The sequence below is a fragment of the Podarcis pityusensis genome (genome assembly GCF_964106645.2).
Source record: "Podarcis pityusensis genome assembly, chromosome: 5".
Lineage (NCBI taxonomy): Eukaryota > Metazoa > Chordata > Lepidosauria > Squamata > Lacertidae > Podarcis > Podarcis pityusensis.
In genome coordinates, this window is record NC_138032.1 from 81,067,263 (window position 1) to 81,090,164 (window position 22,902).

The 22,902-nt window shown below is 43.7% G+C and overlaps 1 protein-coding gene and 1 long non-coding RNA gene across 3 annotated transcripts in view; one reads left to right on the plus strand and one right to left on the minus strand.

Moving 5' to 3' along the window:
- Positions 1-1,551, plus strand: part of LOC308476988 — a 34,797-nt gene extending 33,246 nt beyond the window's left edge. The window contains exon 5 of the long non-coding RNA XR_013986316.1: positions 1,228-1,551. This is a non-coding gene — a long non-coding RNA (uncharacterized lncRNA). The remainder of the gene's footprint in view (positions 1-1,227) is intronic.
- LOC308476882 (heparan-alpha-glucosaminide N-acetyltransferase-like) overlaps positions 1-22,902 on the minus strand; it is a 171,042-nt gene that overhangs the window by 120,228 nt on the left and 27,912 nt on the right. For both annotated transcript variants that reach the window (XM_081004994.1, XM_081004995.1), the window contains 2 exons: positions 5,978-6,047; positions 4,984-5,038 (listed from right to left, as the gene is read on the minus strand). In XM_081004994.1, the coding sequence (XP_080861120.1) occupies positions 4,984-5,038; positions 5,978-6,047 (125 nt within the window). The remainder of the gene's footprint in view (positions 1-4,983; positions 5,039-5,977; positions 6,048-22,902) is intronic.

Sequence of the window (22,902 nt, forward strand, 5' to 3'; positions counted from 1 at the left end):
GCCTTGAATGATGGTCAGGGGTGCCACAGGCAACACTGGCCTGTGTCCCTCTTTCCCTCCCTCCGTCGCCCTCTTATGTCTCTGCCTCCCAAAGGCTTGCAGAGTTTTGTTGCAGCAGCCCTAACTACAAGCTCCTCTGGTGAATGGTTCCTCTGGGGCTGGCCAGGGGGTGCCTCCCAGGCCCTTGTGGGGCAGTATGAGGAGGCAACTCTCTTTAGGGGAGGGGGGCAGCTCAGAGACCAGGGGTGGCAGCTGCGGCTGCTCAAGGACTCCCAAGGAGAGGGGAGAGGAGAGGAGGCTGAGGGAACACTCAAGGGAAGGTGTTTGAAAAGGGGTGAGAGGCTGCCAGCTCTGCAGGCAAGGGGTGGCATAACTGGACTCTTGAGCCCCACAGGGGTGCCACAGAAAGAATGTAGTTGGTCATGGAAGCTGTGGACCCAAAAAGCTTGAACAACTCCGACCTAAGCAAATGGGAGAGCAAGACTTTCCTCTTCCTGACAGCTTGTGGCAAGTTGTTGGTGAGGATAAATTTGATGGGTTGTGGGGGGGTGGGGGGAAGCAGCCACCACCAGATTGGGGAAGAATATGAGCCAGTGCATGGTAAGTGAAGAACAGCTGGGTAGCTCTTCTTGCCAGGAGCTCCAGGTGAAGGGGTGTGCAAACATGTTTAAAAGTATTCTCCAGCTGTTGTGCCTGTAGTAGGTGCCAAGGCAAGGGACTTCCCTTTCTCCACTAAAGGCAAGTTTTTACATTCAACATGCTAGTGTAGAGTAGTTAAATAAATCACTCACAGTGCTTCCTTTCCATTTAGTGCATATTGTTGGAAAGAGCGGTTTATTCCAAGCTGCCCCAGGACCTTAGGGTGAAGGGCAGATTTAAAATAACAATAATGTAGTAGCATTGGGGAAGTATTACAGAACAAATTAAGGCAGAATAAATCTAGCAAAAATGTGCAGGTGCACTCTTCCATTGTCTCCCAAGACAGATAGATGCCAACACAAACAAACACGTGTGTATGTCTCTCTCTCTCTCTCTCTCACACACACACATACACACACATGTGTCAAGAACGTGTTACAGAATGCACCAGTCTGGAGGGTCCCCTCAAACAAACAGCAGGTGAACAGATGCCAAGACTGATTCTTTTTCTTATATGTTATAAGTACATACGAAGAACCTGCCGAATCAAGCCAATGGTCCGTTAAGTCCAGCATCTTGTTCTTACAGTGTCCAACCAGATGCCTGTGGAAAACCTGCAAGCAAAGCGCAAGTACAAGAGCACTCTCATCTTCTGCAGTTTCCAGCAAGTGGCATTCAGAAGACTACCACCACAGCTAGTAGCTGAGCAACAATCTGTTCAACAAATTGGAGTATCTAAGGAACAGCTAGACATTTCTTTGCTAGGTATGTTCCAGCTACTTCTGCCTGGAGTAGGGTGGACACAGCATTAACTTTGAAGAGGCTGAATTTTAACACTGGTAATATTTTAGCTGTTTTAATTTAATTTTAATTTTACTATTTTTATAAAAATATTTATATACTACTGTATCATAAAAAATATATCACATCAGTTTACAGCAATATAAAAACGTAAAACCAAACAATGAAATCATAAAAAGTTTAAAGCAACTTAAAAGCAAAAATAAGTGAAAAGCAAACATCTGCAGATCATTGTGCGGGATGTATCCTTAATTCATTTTTATATTTGTTTTAAAAATATTTGGGCACAGCATTTGTTTTAAATTAATTAATAGGTTGTCCTTAAAAGTCTAACATCAAGCCAAAATCTAGACATCTGGGAATTTTAGATTCTGGAATCGTATGTTCCAGTCATTGGTGTGTGCGTGCTTCTTTTTCTCTTTAAAAATGTTAATTTCCTAAAACCTGCTGTGAAGTATTATTAGCAATCACATCATGTTAAAAAATGCCCTTCAAGATTAAAAGCCTGAGCTAGAGGCCAGATTGCATCTCTCCAAACTCAATTTTTCCTTGCTTGATATATGGCATCACCTACTTTATTTCCGTTTTATATCATTATATCCACCTAGCCAACTGAGGCCCATTCCGAACCAACTCATAATTGCGATCCATTTTTCTTTTAGAAGGATGAGAAATACTTTATGAACTACACACAAGCTGTACCACCTAAAAAGGAAACCAGCAGAACATTCTTATCCCTGCTGGTCTCATACTCAGTATTTTCTGAGTATATATGATAGATTACAAGTTGCTCTAGGGTACAAACATTTGCCTATTTCCTGCAAACAAATTTACTGCTAATGCCAGTGGACAAGCAATCAGTATTAAATCAGGAAGTCTCATTCAGTTTGTACAAGTTTTTTTCAAACTCTAAAAGGGCATTGTATGAGGGCTAACAACTTCTGGGAGAGATGCCTTGGCAAAAGTGGGGAATAGCGTTACTGTAAGCCCAGAGGAAAGGAGCATTATATCAGCCACTGTGGTGGGTGAATAGAATGAGGCCTCTGGGTATTTGTACTAGTTGCCTGGCCTCTTGACTTTGCCTGGTCAACAATGAAGGTGTCAGCTCCAGCCCTAGCTGAAGCTCTGGCCCCAGCTCCTGACTACAGGGATCTTGAGTTTTGACACACACATTCCAGAACTTGTTCCTCATATGGTCACAGCCCACTAACAAAACACAGTGCCCATTCGTAGCCTGAATATCTCAAGCAGAGGCTAGCAAAAAACCTGCTTAAAACTACCTACTGTAGAAGAATACACCCTGAGGTTCTTCTACAAACCTGCCACGTATATTTTTAAACACCTCCATCTACTCTGACTGCTCTTGACAGCAGTTCAAATCTGTCTCCAGCAGTGGCATTCTCTCATTACTGTCAAGTTAGCTGCCACATTAAGCAAAGAAAAGTACATCACCCAGCATCTTCTCTGACAGCAAGCACTATTGAGCAAGACAGGGACACAAACAAGAGCCCCACAGCATTTTATCTGCTTAGTAGGGTTGCTATCAGAGAAGAACAGACAGTCTTCTAAGGGTGCTTCCAAGGCTATCGCTGTTTTGGGGTGGTATCACAGATGGGCAAATTCAATCACATGCTGGAAAATTCAAGTTGCGCAATTAAATTTGATGCAGAGCTCTTGCGCAACAAACCTCCTTCTCCCCAAAATCAGACATTTTGAGATAAGGAAAGTGATGTGGAAATGCAAAGCGTAAAAACAACACTGGTTGATGTAATGCTGTTTGAACTTGCAAAGAGATCAGAATGAATGCTGAGTAAAGAGCTGGTGTCATCTAGCATGCCTTCAAACTTGGTAGACACAAATCATGATGAATGCTCAATAATCAGGTGGTCTGGAAGCAGCCTAAAAAGGCCAGAAGGAAGGAACTTTCCTCTAAGCAGCATACTTAGGGGCAAACTACACTGCAAAAAGAACACCAACGCATATACTAGGATCAGAGGAGTGAAGAAATTCCCCCTTTAAACCCTGGAAGCATCACCACATTGTGAGAGGTGGTTTTGCAGTGGCAACCAGGAACATATTAGTGTGGAAAAGTTCAAGCTGTGTTCGCAAGTGCTTGGACACAACTCACTTTCTCCCCGGGGGGAGGGCATCAAAATGGTAAAAGATCCTTCCACTACAAATAGAAAGCTGAAATATAGTACATCACGCAGGTCAAGGCACTCTGTTTAATAAAAAGGAGGGTGCTTTTATGCCTATCACTCAAAACTCAAGAATAAGCACTCTTAATTACTAAATCCACCACTCCAGCAGGGATTGCTCTTTAAAACATGACCAGGTTGGGAAAGTGTGTTCTCCCTCATGGAGAGCACAGGTTGCGGGTGGGGCTGACAAGACACCTCACTGTTACTAGGCAAATGGTTTGGCCATCCTTTAAGCAGGGGCGGGCTGTTACTGGGGAAATCTAGATGTTGCCATTTGCTGATTGACAGCCCTATTTGTTAAATACAATGCTCGCAGCAAAGAACTTCCTCTTTTCGCTGCTTGCTTCGGATCACCCGCCCTCCCTTCCCTAATTTTAGGCTGTTTGCATGACCTTGCTATGCCTGTCATGGGGTCGTCTGCTTTGGGGCAGGGGCCCGGTAGGAATTTTGTCCATTTGGCTGATTAGTGTGTGCCACTTGGTTTTTGCCTACTGCGTAGCAAATCGTCACAACTTGTAAGGTTTGCGGTTAGGCATTGGTCTTGGAATTGGTTGGTGGAGGGGTATGGATTCAGCTGTGCCTGCCCCTCCAAAATGCTGCTGCTGCTGCTGCTTCAAGGGTTTTCCGTTAAAGGAACCCAGGGGCTCCCCATGCTTTTGTCCGAAACCCCCTGGCAAGGGGCTAGGGCCATGCAAGCCCCTGGGAGCATTCTGGGGAGAGGTGAGGCATGGTTCCCAGTCCCGTCTCTCTCCCCAGGTGACTTACCCTTGCTGACTTTGTGGGGGGTGCGAATGTCAGAGTTGTCCCCGTGCGGGGTCAGTTAGTGCTACCAATGCCTAAGCAACCACTCACATTGCTGTAATTTGAATAAAGTTGTGGCCAAAATTATGCCAAAAACCTTAAACAAAAATTAAGTGTCAATTGTGTTTTTCTTTGGGGGGGGTGTCTTGGGGACCTCGATGTGCAAAGGAGGTATTTGCAGAAATTTATGCGCTTGCTTTCCCTAATGAGGCCTCCCGCCGCCAGTGCCCTTCCACCATTCAGCTTCTGTTCTTACACCAAGGTAGAGTTCACAAACCAGGACACTACTTCCAGTTTTGGGGAGTTCGTAAACTGAATAGTTCGTAAACAAGCCTGTTCTTAAACCGAGGTACCACTGTACAAGACATGCATATTTCACAATTAAGGGTGGTTCAATTAAGTTTTAGTCAGAGTAGACCTATTTAAATTAATTGGCCGAATTTAGTCAAGAGTTAGTCATTTCAATGGATCTACTGTAAGTAAAACTTAGTTGAATACCCCCATAAATGTTTAAAGAATGTGAAGCGGTACATATACTTACAATGGAAGTAGGTTTGTGTTGAAGGCAATGGCAGTGTACCCGGGTACAGTGAAGTCTGCAAGAATTCAAAAAGTAACCTGACTATAAATCTAGGACTTGAATGTTACCTAGAATTAGAAAACCTGAATATAAGTAACAGTTTAAAGAGGAGTTTGTCTCCTGTAACTTAATAGATTTACAAAACTCCTTAAAAACACCGAAGGAATTTAAGGTGCAGAAGGTTACCCACTAACTTTCAAAAGATGGTGTGGGTTCTTGAATTCCCTATGTACAATGAAGAAGCTCACAATAATTTGTTTATTCAAATTTGTAGGAAATAAAGAACAGGAAGTCCAATGCCATGATCCAACAAAGCACTCCGCACACATCGGTAAGAACCACGCATGTTGCCTGAGGTTTCTTTGACATTGCACTGTGGCTTCTTGTTCTGTTAAAGAAGCAAGCCACATTTTGCACTGAAACGGCCACAACAGTGGCTGCAGAGAAAACTGCCAACACTGGTGGTGCATATGTGCATCTAGTTTTACTGAATCAAAAATATCAAGAGTAATCACACAATAGATTAAAAGTGTTAGAAATTGGCCATTTGATGCCTGTATGACGATCTCACACAGATATAGGCCAAAATCCAATTCTAGGCATGGGCATACTTGCCATGAGCAACAATTGGTGGTCCTGGATGGATGCAGCTCCTTGTAGATATCTTTAAAAATATATTCAAGAACCAGGTCAATGGGGCAAAGCTGAACTTTGTGACTGGCAATATACCTCCATAAATGTGTTTTCACCAGCCACATACATGGAAAATGGCCACTCCTGTCACCCAGTTAAAGGCCCACACCCATAAAAATGGACTAAAACTGTTTATTCTAATTCTTTATGTGTCTATACTTTAAAATAAATAAATGCAGAAATAAATAATTCAATGATAACTTGCAGATTTAAAACATAGCACAAAAACATATAGATCCACATGTCACTTACACAGACTTACTTGGAGACATAAAGTCCAAGAAAATACAGGAAGGCCACGGCAATCATGCAGGCAAAAGCAACCAACAAAGCTGAAGAGAAAAATAGCAATTTAGCTACTTGTGGTTGAGTTAGAAGATTCTCTTTCTCCCCGCCACTCCACCCCACATCCTTTCACTACATACAATTAGCAAACACCACGCTAAATATTTTATCTATAATTTCACAATTTCATTCTGCCCCCCCCAAAAAAAGCACCCCATTAAGAAAAATGACTACCTCCAGCTGCAGATAAGAAAGCATTGTGATGGGGTGATCAGTCATGGATTCTTTTAATAAAGAAAATAATGCAGACTACTTTTCTTGACACTGGAATACAGTGGAATTATTGCAAATGTTTCTGACAAATCCGTTCATATGTCATATATGTGGTCCACTTTCTAGCCTCCACACCTGCCCTTGGGTCTTCAAACTGTGTCACCCAATTGCACCCAATTGTCTCCTCACACTTGCAAGTGTCAGAAATATGGTGCCGCCAGGACAAGACTTTGGGGCAGATGTATATCTGAAGAATGAGCAGGAGGAGTCCCCCAAACACAGCAGGGCTAGCTTACTACCTTCTGAGGTAAGTGAACGTAATACCTCCAATATTCCTCCAAAAACAGGGACATTCTTTTCTACGCCAGTATTACTGCTTGAGCATTTCCTCCTGGTCAAGTGTACAAAAGTTATTAGAGGAAACACACAAAACTGGGGTACTTAAAAGCACAGAAATCTTGGAATTTATGTATTGCGTTTAGGAAAGCTCTGAGTGGGGAAAGAAAACCCCAAATCAATAAATACTACTAACTAGCATTGATATTGATGCAGAATAGAATGTCCCTATTTTCTGAGGACTGCTAGAGGGTAATAACATTGGGGGGGGGGGATTTAAGACCAGTAAGTCCAGGGGTCACACAGACCTCCTGCATGCACACGGTATCTGAAGAAGTGTTCATGCACACGAAAGCTCATACCAATAACAAACTTAGTTGGTCTCTAAGGTGCTACTGGAAGGAATTTTTTATTTTGTTTAGGCCTCCTGCAAGTCCATTACATCACCCAAGTGCACGACTGCCCTTGAATGGCACTCTGTGTCCTTGAAGGAGCTATACAGTGGTACCTCAGGTTAAGTACTTAATTCGTTCCGGAGGTCCGTTCTTAACCTGAAACTGTTCTTAACCTGAAGCACCACTTTAGCTAATGGGGCCTCCTGCTGCCCCTGCGCCGCTGCTGCGCGATTTCTATTCTCATCCTGAAGCAAAGTTCTTAACCCGAGGTACTATTTCTGGGTTAGCGGAGTCTGTAACCTGAAGCGTCTGTAACCCAAGGTACCACTGTAATTGGAAGGAGAAATTGGGGTACCTGCAGCGTATGACTGGAAACAATTAGGACAGATCCACAGAGATCTTTGTGCCCTGGAGCAAAGTTGCACAAGATGAATTGTTTTGATTTGTTTGTTTGTTTCACTTGGGGCTCCACTTTCTCACCTATAGGGTCAAAGCACCTATATTTCCCACAAAAGCACAGTCTCTAGCTTGGCACTGTGATCATCTTGGTTTTCACTTAAGGTGCAAAAGCTCATTTAAAGCCCACCATGGGTAAATCAAGGTGGCGTTTACTAAGCAAGGAGCCCCCTCACACAAATAGTTTCTATCCTGAGGAATGCTGCCCCCCCCCCCACCAGTGGCCTTCCTGGGAAGCATTGTTCTCATTTTAAATGAGCTTCATTTGCCCCTAATTATGTCATCCAGTACCTAAATTTGCTATGTGATAATCTCTGGTCACTTGAAGAGGAATAAAATGAATGGGTGCTCAGTATGGCAGCAAAGAGGAAATTGATGTGAACAATTATAATTAAAAAAATATATCAGTATATAACTAGAATTAACTGGAGAGGGGAAGCTTTTGGCCCGCTCAAAGATCACTACTGTACTTTTGAACAAATTAACTGGATCTGTGGAACGTTCCACTCAGTTCACAGTACCATGTTTTAGCAGCTCCCACACCACAAACCTAAAAACAGAAGTGGGACTGAAACCAAATTTAGACTACCAGATTACATTGTAAAATTGGACTGTACCACTAGACTGCGAATTGGGGTGTGTGTGTGTGTCAGATATTGTAAACTGCCCTGTGAGCCTTGAATGAAGAGCTATATAAAAATTTAATTAAAAAATAGTTGAATAAATAATTGAATACTCTACTGAGAAACAAAATCCCAGCATGCAGAAAAGGAATAAACTTGTCAGAACAGGCTATACTTGTCCTCTCTGATTTCTAGTTTTCTAGTGCAGAGGGGTTGTTCTATGGAGAGGCACTCTCCCCATCTCACCCCCGGAGTCTCAAGTGATGGAGTCAAGGAGCATTTTGACTACATGACAAATTCAGCCTCAGTTTGTGGATGCCACAGACTTCGCTCATTTTTAACTGGAAGGTTCTATTTTCCCCCACTGCCTTATAAAACCATATGTTACTTATTTCCTGTAACTGCAAGCTGATGACAAATCTGACTGGATTTATAATCCTGCCAGCAAGCAATATCTATTCATCAAGCGTACAATGGAAGATACAAGCCCAATCAAATAAAATGCTACTGGACTATTTCCAGCAGAGCTAATAATACAAATCGAATACTTCGTTAGCCAGTGTGTCTAAGGCTAAGACGCCTCATCCCAGAATTATTTTCCATGGATTTAGTTTCTTAAATATTCATCCATCCAACAGCTAGAGTGAATTTTCATACGTATTTCTCAGACAGGGGAATTATAACACTTCAATAACTATATCTGGCTGCACTATGCATTGTAATGACATCAAACCAATGCCCAAGAACTGTCTCTCAGTATTAATTAGTAACATGGGTCACCTTCCCCATAGCCCCTTAAAATATCCCATTTAAAAAAAAAATCAGAGCATTGATTGAGGTACCTTCGATTCTTTTGTTTCCTCTATTTAAGCCCTCTGTCTTTCTGGCTGCCTGACACAAGTGTGTTAATATGTATTTATGGGCAGGCGTGGCAATATAACACATATAAATCAGCCTCATATAACCAACGTTTAACTCTAATTACTGTACTTTTCCATGTATAAGACTAGGGTTTTTTTTACTTTAAAATAAAGTTAAAAATCTGGGGGCGTCTTATACATGGATAGTGCATATGTTCATTTTCTAAATTTGGGGTCCCCAAAAGTAGTGGGCGTCTTATACATGGGGGCATCTTATACACGGAAAAATATGATAATACATGGAGGTGTTAAGTCCATGCTTAGGCCACTCCCCCTCACCTTGGAAGGAAGGGCTACAAACTCTTTCCACCATCCTTTTCTTTCCACCATGTAAACCAACCAGTTAAGAATGCCTGGGCTGGTTGCTCCAAGCCCAGACCCAAGGCAGGTAGAAGGTGCTGCTGGAACTTACTTTTGTCTTTCCTTGCATGCTCAGAGACAGCAGGCAAACACAGGCAGCAATAGCCAAGAGGATGAGAACAGGACCAAAAGTCTCCAGAGAATGTCAGTAGGTCCCCTGCAGGGATGTTTGCCCTGGCAGGTGCCCAGTGATGCTAAGGCTAGACAGGGGTAGCCTAGCTGCTTTGACTCCTGTACTGGTTACCTCACAACTAGACTGTTGTGATGCACTCTGTGTACAGCTGCTCTTGAGGGATAGGTTTAGAGGCTACAGTTGGTGCAAAATGTGGGAGCAAGGCTGTTGGCTGGTTGAGCTCCTTCAAAGCACATTACATTTATTCTAAGAGAGTTGCACTAGCTGTGACTTCCTAGCCAGGGTTGGAGAAGCCCACCAGGCTTTGCCTCTTTTCCCTGGCAGCCCTCTCCTCCCCAGTGATCCCCTCCTTCTGTTGATATTGTCACCCCAGCAACGGTGACTTCTAGAAGCCAAGCGTCTTCTTTCTGGCAGTTGGTCCAAGCCAGCATCAAAAAGTCTGCTTCACATAACAATATACCGTATTTTTCGCTCTATAGGACGCACTTTTTTCCCTCCAAAAATGAAGGGGAAATGTGTGTGCGTCCTATGGAGCGAATGCAGGCTTTCCCGGGCTTCCTGCAGCTCCACGCCACCCTCCGGATCCCGGCGCGAAGCCGCGCGGGGCTCCGGAGGGTGGCGCAGAGCTGCCTGCGCTCCAGGGCTTCTTGCAGCTCCGCGCCACCCTCCAGACCCCCGTGCGAAGCCGCGCGGGGCTATGGAGGGTGGCGCGGAGCTGCCTGCGCTCCAGGGCTTCCTGCAGCTCCGCGCCACCCTCCCGATCCCGGCGCGAAGCCGCACCGGGCTCCGGAGGGTGGCGCGGAGCTGTCTGCGCTCCAGGGCTTCTTGCAGCTCCGCGCCACCCTCCGTAGCCCCGCGCGGCTTCGCACGGGGCTACGGAGGGTGGCGCGGAGCTGCCTGGCTCCAGGGCTTCTTGCAGCTCTGCGCCACCCTCCAGACCCCCGCGCGAAGCCGCGCGGGGCTACGGAGGGTGGCGCAGAGCTGCCTGGCTCCAGGGCTTCTTGCAGCTCCGCGCCACCCTCCAGACCCCCGTGCGAAGCCGCGCGGGGCTACGGAGGGTGGCGCGGAGCTGCCTGTGCTCCAGGGCTTCCTGCAGCTCCGCGCCACCCTCCCGATCCCGGCGCGAAGCCGCACCGGGCTCCGGAGGGTGGCGCGGAGCTGTCTGCGCTCCAGGGCTTCTTGCAGCTCCGCGCCACCCTCCAGACCCCCGCGCGAAGCCGCGCAGGGCTACGGAGGGTGGCGCGGAGCTGCCTGGCTCCAGGGCTTCTTGCAGCTCCGCGCCACCCTCCGGACCCCCGCGCGGGGCTCCGGAGGGTGGCGCGGAGCTGCCTGCGCTCCAGGGCTTCCTGCAGCTCCGCGCCACCCTCCCGATCCCGGCGCGAAGCCGCGCGGGGCTCCGGAGAGTAGCGCAGAGCTGCCTGCATTCCGAAGCCTGGTGCGCACTGAAGAGCACGCCCGGGCTTCGCGCACCTCTCCACAAGCCTGGGGAGACCGGCTCGGTTCCCTAGGCTTGCGGATAGCAGGCTGTTCTGGAGGCTGGGGTCGGGGGAAGCTCGGGCTCCCCCCGCGCCTGCCCCGTGCCTGGGGAGGGAATTTTTTTTTCTTTATTTCCCCCCCCCAAAAAAATAGGTACCTTGAACGCACCTTGTTTTAGAGGGAGAGAACAAGAAAAAAAAATTTTTCCCTGTTCTCCCCCTCCTATGATCCGGTGCGTCCTATGGTCCGGTGCGTCCAATGGAGCGAAAAATACGGTATTTGAATGCTCAGAGAAAACAGATTGAATTCATCACTTTAAAAAAGAGAGAGAGAGAGAGCATGGTCTCCAGGCCCAAATAATGGTTTTCAAAATTCACCAATGAAATATGGAAGTTTCTGTACTAGGGCGTGGGGGGGGGTTGGGGGGGGAGTTGCTGTGATAGAGAGCTGTAGGCTTTTTAAAAAGTTCATCAACTGCTCTTTATCTGCTGACCAAGAAGCACCATCAATAGCTACAGCAGATTGTGAAAAAATGCCAAATCCCCATGTTACTTGACACCCACAGTTACAATCATTCTCCTCACGGAATTCTCATTCATTTTATCTCAAATAACTGAGATCACAGACCATACAAATTAATTCCAGTCAGTAAAATGCAAAAAAAAAGAGTAAATGTACACCAAAAACCTCTGAAAGCAGAACATTGATTAAGAAGTCAAAACTACATGACAAAAGAGGTGGGTGGGTGCACGCGCTCACACATGCATGCGCAGAAACACAGAAGCTGCCTTATATCAAGTCCAACCATTAATTTACCTAGCTCAATAGTGCCTACACTGACTGGCAGCAGCACTTCATGGTTTCAGCTAGAGCGCCTTTACAGCCCTGCCAGGAGAAGCCAGGAATTGAAGCAATGACCTTCCACACACAAAGCATGAGGTCTACCATTCAGCTATGGTCCATTCACATCTAGCAAGAAAGGATGGATAGCTGCTCATCACTTCTGGTCCACAGCGTCAAGATGAGAAATGCTACCTCTTAATTTTCTGGAAAGTTTTAATTAGTGTACTCCAAAGGCAAGGTAGCTGTGCAGCACAACACAATGCATAAATAAAAAAATTTTTATTGTGCAGCCCAACACAATGCATAAATAAAATATTACTTGGACACAAGTCCCCCTGATTTCATTGCAATTTACTGTCCTGCAAGCATGCTGAGAATCATAACCTTTGAACATTAAAGTTCGTCACAATTTGAACCGCAAGAGAAATAACAACAAGGAGAAAAGTGACAGTGAGGAAGGTAAGAAGGTAAAATAACACAGTCTGAAATTAGCAGTTTCACTAGAAACAAGACATTACTGTTGGTGCCCTTTTGTTCAATATATTTGTAAAGTAGCACCTCCAAGTGGTAAAGCTCATTATTGCCAGCTGCTTCCACATCATTCAATAAACAGTGAAAAAGAGGGAAGAGAGTTAAGTCATTCGGCCAAGACTACAAGAGGGGCAAGGGAGAATGAGGCAAGGTTCTAACCTGACACAAGAAGGTAGATTTCTCCTTCCTTTCACTGCTCACACGGGTAAGTGAAAGTGTACCATGGTTCCCCAGACCAACACTCCAGCAAACCATGATTTCTTGCATGAATTCAGATTAGTGGATTGCTTAACAGATGATATTTATGATATTTTCTGAAGCTCATAAAACTTTAATTTCTGAAAACTTGCCTATAGTTCATATCATGTGTATTGTACTTTCTAGATGGTTCCAGACAAAGTTCTGTTTTACAAAGAACACATTGGCCACAGTCGAACATGGCTGGGCTGGGGAAAGGGAAGGGCAATACAGAACACATGATGTCCATGAAGAAAGTCCCCAGGTTCAATCCATGCTGTCCTTAGGGTTAATAATAATAATAATAAAATTTTATTTATATCCCGCCCTCCCCAGCCGAAGCCAGACTCAGACTGCTTTGTGATCTTTTCTGATAAAAAAGCTGTCTATAAATACTTGAAATAATATACTCAGGTAAAGGTAAAAGTAAAGGTAAAGGACCACTGGACGGTTAAGTCCAGTCGACTATGGAGTAAGGTGCTCATCTCCGCTTTCAGGCCGAGGGAGCCAACGTTTTTCTGCAGACAGCTTTCAAGGTCATGTGGCCAGCATGACTAAACCACTGGCGCAACGGGACACTGTGAAGGAAACCAGAGCACACGAAAATGCCATTTACCTTCCCACTGCAGCGGTACCTATTTATCTACTCGTGCTGGTATGCTTTCAAAATGCAAGATTGGCAGGAGCTGGGACAAGGCAACAGGATCTCACCCTGTTACACAGATTCGAACTGCTGACCTTATGATCTGCAAGCCCAAGAGGCTCAGAGGTTTAGACTACAGCGCCACCTGCACTAGGTACACTGATTTCAGTAGGTGTGACTGTGAGGCATGACTAAGGTTGTGTGGCATTGACTAAGGTCCTCTTTCTTAGTAAGCAACTCTTTGTTGCCTAAAATACATCTGGGCACAAAACAACCCTGCAGTTAAAAGAGTCTGCAATCTTTTGGTTAGTTTTTTTTGGGGGGGGGGGTAATACGTTTTCTACAGCTAAACATCTTGAAATGATTTTGCTTGATAAGAAAAAAGTCCAGTGTGATGCTAACCTCCCAGTTTGCCCCAGCTTAAGCAGGAATCCTGAACTCAGTAGTCTGCAGTAATCCCTTGAAACCAGCCAGTTTCCAAGCCACATTTTGAATACATAGTTTTTGGATGACAGCCTGTTAAAAATAGTCAGTTCCTCACCGCATGAGAGCAATTGTTCATCGGTTCTGGAAGAGCCGTAGCCTCACTCACAGTCACGGTTCATTTAAGACGCTAGAATTCATGGTCCATATGAAACAATTAACCATGTCTTTGCTTCTCAGGCAATAATAAGGCGAACAAGTCAATGGCTAGAATGGGGATGAAGCCAGTGAAATGTGGGCTGTTATGTATCACTGCTGATGGAATTGCTGGTAGAGCTCCCAGATACCAAGCTGGCCTCTGAAGTCATGCAGAAGCAATTTCTCAAAACAGGAAACCAATGTAACTCTGGGGAATACTTCCGCAGGTTAGCACAATCAGTAACAGATTGGCCCACCAAGAAAGCTCTTGAATCTGGTGTTATGGCGTGCTGAAACAGAAAGCAAGATGGCAATTTGGCAATGGTCGAGTGGGTAGGTTTGCTTGTTGAACAAACAGCCTGGCTTTCTGATGCAACGCAGCTGGAACTAATTTTGAAAGGCGTGAATATAACTTAGTGTAATGCTGATGATGAAGTAGACTTTAGTCCATGAACCCTTTATGCCAAAATAATTTTGTTAGCATTTAAGGTGTCACAATACATTTTGCTATTGTTAATATAATGGGAATGTGTACTACTTTTATCCTACTTCATGGACTGCATTCAGTATTGGCCACATTCCAGTAGTGCAAGTTTGCACCACACAGATGCTTTTTTGGCAGTTGGAAGCTAGTGTTCTGCAACAGAGACTAACATGAACACTGGCTTATACTGAATCAGCCCATTGGTCGATCCGGCTCAGTATTGTCTGCCCTGACTGGCAGTGACTTTCCAGGATTATAAACTAAGGCCTCTCCCAGCAACACCTGGAGATGCCAGAATCTGAATATGGAATATTCTGCACACAAAGCAGATATTCTATCCTTGTGCTATGCCCATTAAGGGAGACAGGGCAGAAATTCAGAATCAATAATATGTGCTTGAGTCTCATTTGTCACACGCTTTTCTGAGAGGGTAGAGAGATGCATCACGACTAGTTATTTTTTAAAAAATGAAATATGCATGTGCACAAAAAAGAATGAATGAATTCTGGAACTGAAATTAATTTCCCCCCCAAAAGTCCTCCTCAGATTTTGCTGCCAAATACATATTGGAAATTATTTGAATATTTGACTATTAGGATGCTCAACATTACCCCCTAGTTGATATTGAATAGCATTTGATTGTTCACTTGCAAAGGTATTTTGTATCATTTGAAAGTGGAGAGCATTCAATATTTGGTCTCTTCCCATCAAAACAACCAAGAGAAGGCACCAACAAAATCAAAGCACTTTTCCAGATGAAGGAAAAGCAGGTAGGGCCCCAGGTGCGGACTGTTTAAATGGCCAGGGTGTGGACCCAAGGGAAGCCTTCCTGCTCCGTTGGCTCCGCCCTGGCCCAGCCCATGTCTAAGCCTAAACCCCCATTTACCAATCCCAGGTGCAGGCTAGTATCCAGCTCCTGAAAGGTGGCACAGGTTTACACCTACACCACCTATCCAGACAGGACACCAATGCTGTGATTCCCTTGTCAGGGCCTTAGGAGAGCCCTCACTGTCCCACAATGACGCCCCACCGGACTTCCGGGTTAGCGCCTCCGGCAATGGCGGAATTCTTCTGATCGGGAGGAACCCGCTCCGTGGAAATCAGGGTCTGGCCGCCACGGCGAAGGCGGAGACCCACCAGAAACCACAGGCGGGAGAAGCCTGTGGACGTGGGATTCGGCTGGCACCTTTTGTGCCCCCCCCACTCGCGGGGAAACCCGGTTTCGGGGGTCTGGAGCGACGTGGGGTGAGTGGCGCGGTGCTTTGAATCGACTGCTTCTTTCACGGAGTGAAGCCACATTGCCGTTGCCAGAGAGCGTTGACTTTCTTCCTGTGGACAATTGGACTTTAAACAACTACCCGTGAGTAGAACGGAAAATTGGACCTTTAAACATCTTAATTCGGCACCGAAATGAGAAGGTTTCAAACAGGAAGTCCGCCTTCCTCTTTTGTAAATAGATAGAGCAAAGACGCTGCAAGCTAAAGTCTTGGAGAGCCTTTTGTAAAGGACTAAATTTCCATCAGTTAAAATTATTAAACCCCCCTTGGAAGCAGGAGAAGAGGGGGGAAATTTTAGATTGCCAAAGCCTGCAGGAGAGAGAGTGAAGAAAGACAAATCACCACCGTTTTGAACCTGGGAACGGGCTGTCAGTAAGTTTGACGTTTTGGGAAAGTCCAATTGACTGTGAATAAAACGTATGTTGACAGATAGTTAAATAAGAGAAATATATTGTTTCCATTGCTTCCTTTTGCACTTAAAAAGGAGCAAAAGTAACTGAAAGATTGAAACTAACTTTGCTGCTGGATCTGCATTTAAAAGGACAGATACAAATAGAAATTGTTTCCTCTAGAGGGAGCTTTTGAAACTGTTGCATTCCAGCTGCAGAGATAAAAGACCGTGAGAATCAGAGATTGACCTTGGACAAGAATGTCGACAGAAGAAGCCTTAGTGATTGCATTTTGCAAGACAAGTGCTTTATTGGAACAGCTTCATGAGAAGATGGATGTGATGGCTATTAAAATTGATAATTTGGGACAAAAAATGACTGATTTGGGACAAGAAGTGAATATCTATACAGAAACTACTCACGAACCGATCCAGGAATCTACTTCAACATGGCAAATTGTGGAGAAGACGAGGGAAAAAGTTATTCTAGAATCTCAAGTAATACAAGTGGAGAGAGCCTCAGTCTTACAGAGACAATTTGATGAATATAAGCTGTTGCCTTCTATGTTTGAATTTAGAGAAAGCCAATTGAAACACGTCCTGAAATATCTTTTGGACTCTAGTTTTGATTATGGAGAATGGGCTGACCAGTCGAGAAGGAATAAAGACATTGTTAGATCTACTCCTCAATGTCAAAGGAAGGAAATTAAGAATAAGATCAGCAGAAGATAAAGTAAAGTGTATGTATAAATATGAAGAAGATCTGCAGAAGGGACATGGAAAAGAGTTAAGAGCCTCAGACAGAAGATCACCAGGTTGATGGACCATATGGATTGATAGAAAGGACTGGCAGAATCCGAGACCAGGGAGAAGAGACGGTGGAAGAAGATTGGAAAAAAGTTTTAAAAATTTATTTATAGAAACATTGTAAAATTAATGAGTGTTAGAAAAATGTTGGAATGAAAATACACGGCTTTAGTAGAAGTGTTATAAGGAGTTAAGTACAAATAAGTTTCAGGGTATTAATGGTAAGATAAGGTTAAAATAAATTATGATAATTATATGATAGAAAATAGTGAAAGATGGAAAGGATTTGCTGAAACAATTAATAACTAGAACACAAAAAAGGGAGGTGTGAGGAGGTTGATGAAACAAGTTAATGAAAGACAAAGATATGGAAATATTGGATGTGTTTTTAATTGTTTTTGCTTTTGCTTTTGTTTTGATGTATTGTGTCTTTTGTTTTTTCTTTTTTTATGCATAGTATTGATTTCCATTGTTTATTTTTTCTTTCTTTTTTTCCTTCTGTAATCTTTAAACCTTTAATAAATATTATTTTTTTAAAAAACACACAATGACGCCCCACCAAGAGGGTGAGCAAATCCTTGTGCTGCAAATCCTGAGGTAAATTTTTACTTTAGAATTTGAATTTAAAAGTTTAAATTATTCCATTCAACATTTGAATAATTAATTCTGAGATATGGCCAAAAAAAGAGAATTATCTCATCTCTAATTCATACCTGACTAGATTCTACGCTTCTTTGGAGATCATAAGAATGGCCTCATTGCTACAATCATCAGCTGTTATTTATCTTTCGTTTCTGTACAGCTCCTAAGCTCTGAAGTCCTTACTTGAAATTAATACTTGAAATTTAAAAAAAAAAACATTAAAAAGAAATCAAGCATTGGCCTGCTGGATCAGACCAAGGGTTCAACTAGCCTAGCATACTGATTCCAGCAGTTGCCTGCTAGATCCCTCTGGGAAGCTCACAAGCAAAGCATGAAGGTGATGACTCTCTTCTGCTGCTTGTTCCCAACACTGATACTCAGGAGTTATGCTGTCTCTGAAACAAGAGGTTTCAGTTTAGCCATCTAAGCTACTTGGTCCAGCATGAAGAAGATCTGGGCAGAGTCATGCAGCCCTTCAGAATGTCCATTTCCTCAGTCTGCTTTAAGCTCTCTCTCTGTCTCTTGTCTGCTGCATGCTAAAATATCCTTCTTGTCCTTATGATGCTAAAGGAAAGGTTAAAAATGGAACTTGAGACCAATTAGCATACACATTACAATTTAGCTGTGTGATTTACGAGCTTGGCCACATTTTGTACTCTTTTGGAGAGCTTGAGTTCAGACCTTTTATTCCTCTGACAAGTTAAATTTGTCTCCTTGGAAAGTTACTGGCAGGGGGGGGAGAATGACTCAATGCTAATTTCAATTAGAGGCAGATGAAAGCCCATTCATAAATATTGCCTTGGACAGACTCACTTTTGCCTCTAGGTGCTGCTGACCTTGAATAACCACCACACCCGCCCCCGCCCCCCAATGGTTCAAAAAGAAACAGAATTAAGGTTTTGCAAGCTCATGTTCATATCAAATATAGCTGCCACTGCTCTAATGTGTTAAAAATTGCTGGACACATATAATACAAAAATTGTAAAATTAGGTTTCATTCTCTTAAAACCATTTCCAACAAACAAAGCAATTGCTTTCAAATTCCTGCAAATAAGCATTTTTACCATAAGTGCATCAGATTTTGAAGGATGTCACTGCTGATTGTGTTTCCTTTTCTGAACACAGCTGGACCATTTCCCCCAGTTTGTTTCCATAAAAGCAGATGGAATTGCATATTCCACCAGTTCTAGCAATATACATCCTAAGCAAAAGGAGCTTGCTATTTAATGCCAAAGGTGACATTAGTGGGTTAAATGTTATAGTCCTGGTCACCTGCTAAATGGTTCCATAATCCTAACTCCAGTTTGTTATAAGTAAGGTAAGCCCTGTTTCAACAAGGAATTGCAAAGAGCTTCAGCCACACTGAGAGAAGTTATGCACAAGTTCACCAAACCGCATAGACAAACCACATGGGGAAGCAGGATCACACCCTGCTAGCCATCGGCCGCTGCTTCCACCTGCTTGTCATAACATACAAACTGTGGGTCACACCCTGGCACAGAAAGTGATTATGGTAGAATACACCTCAAATTTTACAAATTAGTCAGGAACAGTTGGCATTTGCAAACTAGCAAGTTATTATTAAGACAAATTAGACTCCAGGATAGCTCTGTAAGTAGAGCATGAGACTCTTAAATCTCAGGGTTGTGGGTTCAAGCCCTACATTGGGCAAAAAAATCCTGCATTGCAGGGGGTTGGACTAGATGACCCAATTGTTTCCTCTCCCACTCTACAATTCTGTAATTCTATAAGCAACTTGTTATTCATTTACTGGTTCTGTTCAAACCAGTTGTTCCCAGATTGGAAGAAATCTAATTAATCTGTGTCACCAAGAATGCAGGCAGCAGCTGCCACATCACACCTCTCTTCACCACCTTCCCCAAATTGTTCAGTCTGCTAGTACAGAAATTTGTAACTAAAGCATTCACCTTTTGCTGCCACTGCTTTCTGCTTTTCCATTCTTTTTTCTCATTAATATCCCAGCTTGTCCTTTAAGAAGTTCAGATACCATCATTGTGGTTTCCTCCATTTTATCATCACAGGAACCACCTGAAATAGGGTAGGTTGCATAATAAGGTTGCACCCAGGTGTGCTTCATTGCTAAGCAGGAATCTCAAGCCAGGTCAGTCCAAAGTGTTGGACTTGCATTGGGATCAAGTGCAACACTGTTTACTGCTAGTTCTTTTCAGTATGGATAATTACAGGAAGCCTTTTTTTCTGGTCAAAGTACAAATGGCGCTACTTTGGGGGAAGTGGGCCCTTCAGTGGTCTAGGAGCCATGGCAACAGCCCATCTTGCTGCCCTTTGGAATCAGCCGTGTTCACACATAACGTGGCAACAAACTGAGGCTTGACACTGATTGTACTCTGGTTAGGAAGCTGCAGTGAACCCCAGCTCTTGAGTGTACCTGAATGAGACCAAGGGTGGCACTCAGCATCGCCAAGTATCCGCAGCTTGTGCCCAGAACCAAAGAACTCCAGTGGCCAGCAGCACTGCATGGCAGGAGAAAAGGTGGCAGATTTGCCTGAGAATACCTGATCCTCAGTTGGACCATATTTTCAGCTGACCTTTGCCTCCTAATACCTGCGCAGTTTGACTTCTCTCACCAGAAGGCAAGTCAGCAGACATCGGTTGTAATGGGAAATATGTAACTACTATAAGAGCACTGCTCTACCGCTGATAGGAAAAGAAATGGCACTGAAATAACATCTCACATAAGTACAGCCATTGCCCCAGTTTGAAACAGACCTCTGCCTTCCAACTCAAGCTGGCCTAACTGTCAAATTCTCCTTTTTTCTTTGTTTTGTTTTGCTTTGCTCCACTTTGCTGAGAAAACAACATCAATATAGGGCTGGGAATTCGCCCAGAATTCAACTCTGATCACCACAATTCTGCACATGGACATTATCATCTAAAATCCCCCTTTCTTTCCAAATAATGATTGGCTTGGATCCAAAGAATCACAGAGTGTTCTGCATAAGTTCCTCCAAGGGTAAGAGGAAGTTACAATGGATGCACAAGGACATGGGGACAGAAGCAGAAGAGGGACATTGGCAGTATCAGAAAATCCTCACTGTCTCACACAGGGGACACTGGATCCAAGCAATTGTTTCAGATGGCCTTATGCAAACCACTTTTCACAGTTTCTGCCCACCATCTGCAACATGGTAGTAACAGTCCCCTGTTGGGATAGAGATTAAAGCACTCAATATACTAAGTTCGTCTCCTGCACCTGTTGGATTTCTGACCCCTTTTCTGGTTTTCGGTGCTGCCCTTTCAGCATGTCTTAATGATAATATTGGCTTCCATTGCAGAGATAATGATTGGCCCTGTAAAGCTGAACACTAAGAACTGAAAAATCAGTGTTTAAAGTGATTCCCAGTAAGGACCACGGAGACAGTGGCCAAGTTTGGACACAGCACTAAACACTACATGAATTTGCCTAGCCTCCTCCCCAGCTCACATACACTCTCCCTTCCTGTACAGCCAGGAGGATTTTGAAAGCTTTTCCTCTTATTTTTAGCTATCCATGGCTTCCTGTTTCATCTGAACTCGGTACTGTGGTTTAGCACTGACCGTAGTCCATTTCGAAAGAAGCCAGTTGCAAACTGCAGTTTATTAAACTAGTTTGTTTTGAACCTCACCATAGTTAGTGGTAACTACAAATCTCAATTCAGATGACTCAAGAAGGCATGGCTGACTTAAAACTAAGCAATTCTGAAATCATCCTTCAAGCAGTGCAGAATAAAGAGAGGGGAAGAAGAGCCCAGAAAGAGGTTTGGCTCATTCATGCAGGACCAAGCTGTGGTTCAGTGTTATGTCTAAACATGGTCAATGTGTGTGAAACACTTGATGAAACACTATATAACAAAGAAGCAGCCATCCTTCCCAATCTTTCAGCAACCTGGAGGAGTATTTTAAGCCAATGTGAATGAACATTCTGCCTACCACAATGTTCTGAGGAACAAAGTGTGCTTTCATTTGGCAATTCATTTTAAAACTCTAGAAGAAATAGCCACTGCCCTCCCCCTGCCCACTCTGGGAGGGGGGAAGGTGTTGGGTCATTTCCAGTAATCAAATGGATGGTTCTGCTTCATTGCAGAAAAAAAATAAAAAGGAAACCTTCCACATACAGTCATTTGGTTAGCCCCAGTTTCTATTAGGTATGAGAAACAGTTTTCAGTTGCCTCTTTCCAATGTGTCTATGAAATTAACAGCATTTATTGTTATCCCAGAATTTAGTTAGGGTCATGGAGAGGAGGGGATGAGCTTTCCACATCTTACCAAAGAGACATTTCGCAGATGTTAGGCAATTGATTAACAATGAAGCTGCAGTGTAATAGCAGTGCACATGAGTTTGGGGAATTGTAACTTCCAGCTATTTGGCTGTCTGACACCTTTTATTGATTACAAAAACAGACTCCTGCTCTTGATATCCTAACACAGTATTTTAATTACTGCTTTATCCAGTGTCTGACTTTCAGTATATTGGCAGAATCTTAAATCCACACAGACAGAGCAAAAAATCTCAGGCTTGCCCACAGTACATAGCCTGCCTATGCCCAGCTAATCTTTGTGCACAGATTCTCCTATTGCTTTGAGATTGTTTTTTACTGCTCAGTTATCCAGTTTCATATAGGAAAGCACCTTGCCCTTTCTGTTGGGCAACAGCGTGCAGTGAAAAATTCCAAAACGTGACCCAATTGAGTGCATGTACTTCCCCTGCTTAGTCTATGGTCATTTAGAATTGCAGCCCAACAGCAGAGAAAAATGCATTATTTGAAAGCTGTGTAAGCTAGTTGGGGGGGGGGGGAACCATGCACACATCAGAGAGGCTCCCTGGTGCATGTAGATCTATTTATAAAACACACACCTACATCATATGTGAAGTAGCCTTTAGTCATGCAAATGGGGGGGGGCATTAACAAGCATATCAGAATCAATACCATTATTACTACATTCATTTTATCTCACCCTTTCTCCAAGGAGCTCAGGAAGGGATAGTGTATGCAATGTTCCCCCCTCATTTCCTTTATCCCTTACAACAACCCTGTGAGGTAGAGACAGGGAGTGGTCCAAGCTCACTCAGTAAGTAAGGTATGTGAGGATTTAAACGTGAACTTCCCCAGACTCTAGTTGCTACACCATCATGGCTCTCAAAATAAACTCTTATAATGTGTTCTGCCCCCAAATTGGTATTGTGTTGTTTGTTATGTTGCCCCCTAGTGTGTGTGTTTAGAACTGTTTTCGATTTTCCTTCTGCAACCCCATCAGCATCTGATCAATCCTTAGTATCTAGTATCTTCAATTGGTTGCTCTTGTGTAGGTTTATCTAATCCAGTTTAGGCCTGGTTAAAACTGATCGCCTCTGGCCTTCTCTGCCACACTGAGTTGCAGCCTGGTCATCTGCATTTGTAAATTATTTGCTGTTAAAATTGATTTCAAGCCATTAATAAA